Genomic DNA, 4,274 nt, shown 5'->3' with positions numbered 1-4,274 from the left:
AGACATCCAGATAACCAACAGCCACATGAAAAGATGCTCAATAGCACTCATCATCAGGGAAATGCAAGTCAAAACTACAATGGGATATCACCTCACAGCTGTCAGAATGACTAAAATCAAAACACAAGAAACAACAAGCATTGGTGAGGATGCGGAGAAAGGGGAATGCAAGCTGGTGCAACCACTGTAGAAAACAGTATGGGGGTTTCTCAACAGTTAAAAATGGAACTACCCTATGATCCAGTAATTGCACTACTAGGTATTTACCCCCAAAATACAAATACACTAATTCAAAAGAATACATGCACCCCTATGTTTATAGCAGTATTGTTTATAATAGACAAATTATGGAAGCAGCCCAAGTGTCCATCGATACATGAATGGATAAACAAGAAGTGGCGTGTGTGTGTGTGTGTGTGTGTGTGTGTGTATATATATATATAAAATGGAATACTACTCCACCATGAAAAAGAATGAAATCTTGCCATTTGCAATAACATGAATGGAGCTAGAGAATATAATGCTAAATGAAATAAATCAATGGAGAAAGAGAACTACCATATGATCACACTCATATGTGGAATTTAAGAAACAAAACAAATGAGCAAAGGGAAAAAGACAAAGCATGAAACAGACTCTTAGTTATAGAGAACAATCTGATGGTTACCAGAAGGGAGGTGGGTGGAGGGATGGGTGAAATAGGTGATGGGTATTAAGGAATGCATTTGTCATGATGAGCACTGAATGCTGTATGGAATTGTTGAATCACTATATTATATACCTGAAACTAATATAACACTGTATGTTAACTATACTGGAATTAAAATTAAGTAAATAAAATTTGCCTTTTTTCTAAGCTCTTTGAGAGATATTAATGAAAGAAGTCATGGTTGTATGGAGAATGAATTGGAAGAACATAAAAGAGGGTAGAGGAAAGCTGGTTAGGGTTGTATTAGGATTATCCAGAGACACAGAACCAATAAAAAATATATATGAATATATAAATACATATACAGAGAGAGATTTTAAGGAAGCAGCTCACGTAATTGTTGGAGTTGGCAATTTCAAAATCCACAGTGCAGTCCAGCAGACTTAAAATTCCATAAGAGTTGATGTTGAAGTCTTGAGTTCAAAGTCATTATCCCTCTTTTTCAGAGGACCTCAGCCTTTTCTCTTCAGGCTTTCAACTGATTGAACAAGCACCCCCCACATTATGGAGGGTAATGTACTTTACTCAAAGCCTACTGATTAAATGTTAGTTACATCTAAAAATACCTTCACAGCCACACCAAGACTGGTGTTTGACCATAGCTGATCACCATAGCTTAGTCAACACATAAAATGAGCTATCACAGGAGTCCTATTGTAAAATAAATGTATAAGGTGGTAGTTTAAAATACAAGTGCTGACAATGAAATGAAAAGAAGTAGGAAGTAAATATTGGACTCTGAATGTATAACATTTTGTGACTGGATGCAGAATGTGAAGGGGGAAAAGAAATCCATTTCTCTCAGGGTTCAGAATCCATAAACTGAATGAGGGGCCTCTTCCTGGGATACATAATATTGGAGGGAGCAATTTGGGGTAGGAAATGATACTTCCGTTTGAGATCATCTGTGCTTGAGTTTCATTAGACAAAAATATTTTTGTCTAAAACGTTAAAGAGAGGACTGGAAAAGAGAAATAAGTGTGGTAGTTGTCAGTACATAAAGGTAAGTTAAGCTTCATGGGAAAAACACAATCCCAGTCCCCTCCAGCTTCCTTCACAGGATGTGAGTCTGCCCATGAACAAGTCACTCCAAGAGTTGTCCCTGAGGAGTTCAGGAGTCGTGCTCACTCCCACAGAGAAGTCACCTATCTCACCTGACAGAAGCAGTCACAGGTTAGTCAGGGGCATCTCGCCCTGTTCTTTTATGAGGTCCCTGCAACTAGGCTGGAACCAGAGACCCAGAACACAGGCCAGCATTTATGGGCCCACAGAGCCCACCCCCAGCAGATAACCTTACTGCAAAACAATGTTTCCAGTAATTTTGCTGTCTGGTTCCACTTGGTCATTTCCCCTCAGGATGTACTCAGTTATAATAATTATCATGCTTATTTCAGGATAAACTGCTGTTGAAATGGACTTAGTCTTAAAGGTTTGGAGGTACAATAACCTTAGCTAATACAGAGAACTGCTTTTGAAAAAATATGAATAAAAGTTATGATTTTCAGTTGATTAGATACGTTTTCATGTGAACCAATTTGTGTTTATAATTTAAATTAAAATTAATTTTGTTAAAGGTAACTCACTATAAGCCTCTGATTTACAAATTGATATCAGAAAATCCACCCTCCACTTTACTCTAAAAAGCTCCATGCTGGCTGACCTATGGACTGACATGTTTAGACCACAGACACTCAATATCCTTTTTATTATTATATTTATGGTATATTATTTTATCAAATACTATAAAATAACAAGCTTCACTAAGAAAATACTTTTCTGCCCAGCTCTCTCCTCAGAGCCCCCTTCATCTCACTGTTCCTGAGGCTGTAGATGAGGGGGTTCAACATGGGGATCACCACCATGTAAAACACAGACACCACCTTGTTCTGGTCAGTCGAGTAGCAGGACTTGGGCATCACATGAATGAATGTGATGGTCCCATAGAACAGAGTGACCGCTGTGAGGTGGGACGTGCAGGTGGAGAAGGCCTTGTGGCGTCCCTCAGTGGAGTGCATCTTCAGGATGGTGATGAGGATACAGATGTAGGAGACCACTATGATGCACACCATGACCACAATGATGGAGCCAGCCGTAAATGAGGGGACAACTGCAGGGATACTGCTATCAGAACAGGAGAGTTTAACTAAAGGAGCAAAATCACAGAAAAAATGATTGACTTGATTTGGTCCACAGAAGAGTAAAAAAGAAGCAAATAGTGAAAGAGGAAGCATTGAGAAAACCACCTATGTAAGTCACCGCGAGTAGGCAAACACAAACTTGCGCGCACATTTTGGTTGAATAAAGCAGTGGGTTGTAGATTGCCATGAAGCGATCATATGCCATGGCAGCCAGCAGGAAGCACTCACTTGACCCAAAGAAAACAGCTGAACGCAGCTGGATGGCACATCCAAGATACGAGATCGTATTTCTCTCCACCAGGAAGTTTATAAGCATGTTGGGTGTGACAGAAGATGAATAGCCTAAGTCAGCCAAGGCCAAGTGGCTCAGAAAAAAATACATAGGGTGGTGAAGCTGAGAGGAGATCCTGATCAGAATGATTGTGCTAAGGTTGCCAGATATGGTCACCAGGTAGACACAGAGGATGATCATGAAGAGGATGACTTGAAGGACAGGGTCGTCAGTGAGGCCCAATAAAATGAACCCTGTCCCTGCAGTGTGGTTCCCACCCCCCAGGGAATCCATGAGGCAATGTAGCAGCTCCCCAAATGAACCTGTGGTGAGAACATTACAGGAGTTAGAAATTCGATGGCTTCATTTTCGTTAATGCACAAAGAGGTTATTATAAACAAGTAAATATTCAAATTAAGTTTGGACTTTTTTTTTTTACTTCAGAGTAAAAAATTTAATATTTTACATATAGTTTTAGAGTAAAATGTTTATGTATTTATGTATATGAGTATTCTCTATTTTAAGAATTCAGCAGAAACTAGGAAACCTTCAAATAATGTACCCTTTTCTCTTTATTTATAAAATGTATTTAAAGTAGCTTTAAAGCTAAAGATTAAAAACATAAGACTTACATAAAGAACAAAAGGAATGGTAAGCATAACAGAAAGAATGGAAATGTGTATAATAGCCTATATTTACACATTTTAATGGAGTCTTGAGTAATAGCTAACGTTATTGAATGCTTACTAAGTAGTGGGCACAGGGTTAAGAATTTTGTATATATAGTTGTACTTTAATTTCTATGAAATAATATTAAACATTTTTGTATGATTTATAGATGAGGAAACTGACCTTGAAAATATTAAGTAATTTGGGCACCTGGGTGGCTCAGTTGGTTAAACGACTGCCTTCGGCTCAGGTCATGATCCTGGAGTCCCTGGATCGAGTCCCGCATCGGGCTCCCTGCTCGGCAGGGAGTCTGCTTCTCCCTCTGACCCTCCCCCCTCTCATGTACTCGCTCTCTCTCATTCTCTCTCTCTCAAATAAATAAAATCTTTAAAAAAAAAAAAAAAAAAGAAAATATTAAGTAATTTATCTAAGTTTACGTAGCATGTGGTAGAATCAAAATAGGAATCCCAGACAGTTTGAATCTAGT

At 38.6% G+C, this 4,274-nt stretch overlaps 1 protein-coding gene across 1 annotated transcript; it reads right to left on the bottom strand.

The window, feature by feature from the left end:
* Positions 1-2,469: 2,469 nt before the first annotated feature.
* Positions 2,470-3,412, bottom strand: LOC116646314 (olfactory receptor 502-like). The gene is given in 2 exon segments (XM_032426914.1): positions 2,470-2,914; positions 2,916-3,412. Coding segments are annotated over 2 exon segments (942 nt in total).
* Between the last annotated feature and the right edge of the window lie 862 nt (positions 3,413-4,274).

Source organism: Phoca vitulina, unplaced genomic scaffold, assembly GCF_004348235.1.
Source record: "Phoca vitulina isolate PV1807 unplaced genomic scaffold, GSC_HSeal_1.0 scaffold36, whole genome shotgun sequence".
Classification (NCBI taxonomy): Eukaryota; Metazoa; Chordata; class Mammalia; order Carnivora; family Phocidae; genus Phoca; species Phoca vitulina.
The sequence above is the reverse complement of the archived record's forward strand: the minus strand, read 5'-3'. Positions and strand labels throughout refer to the sequence as shown.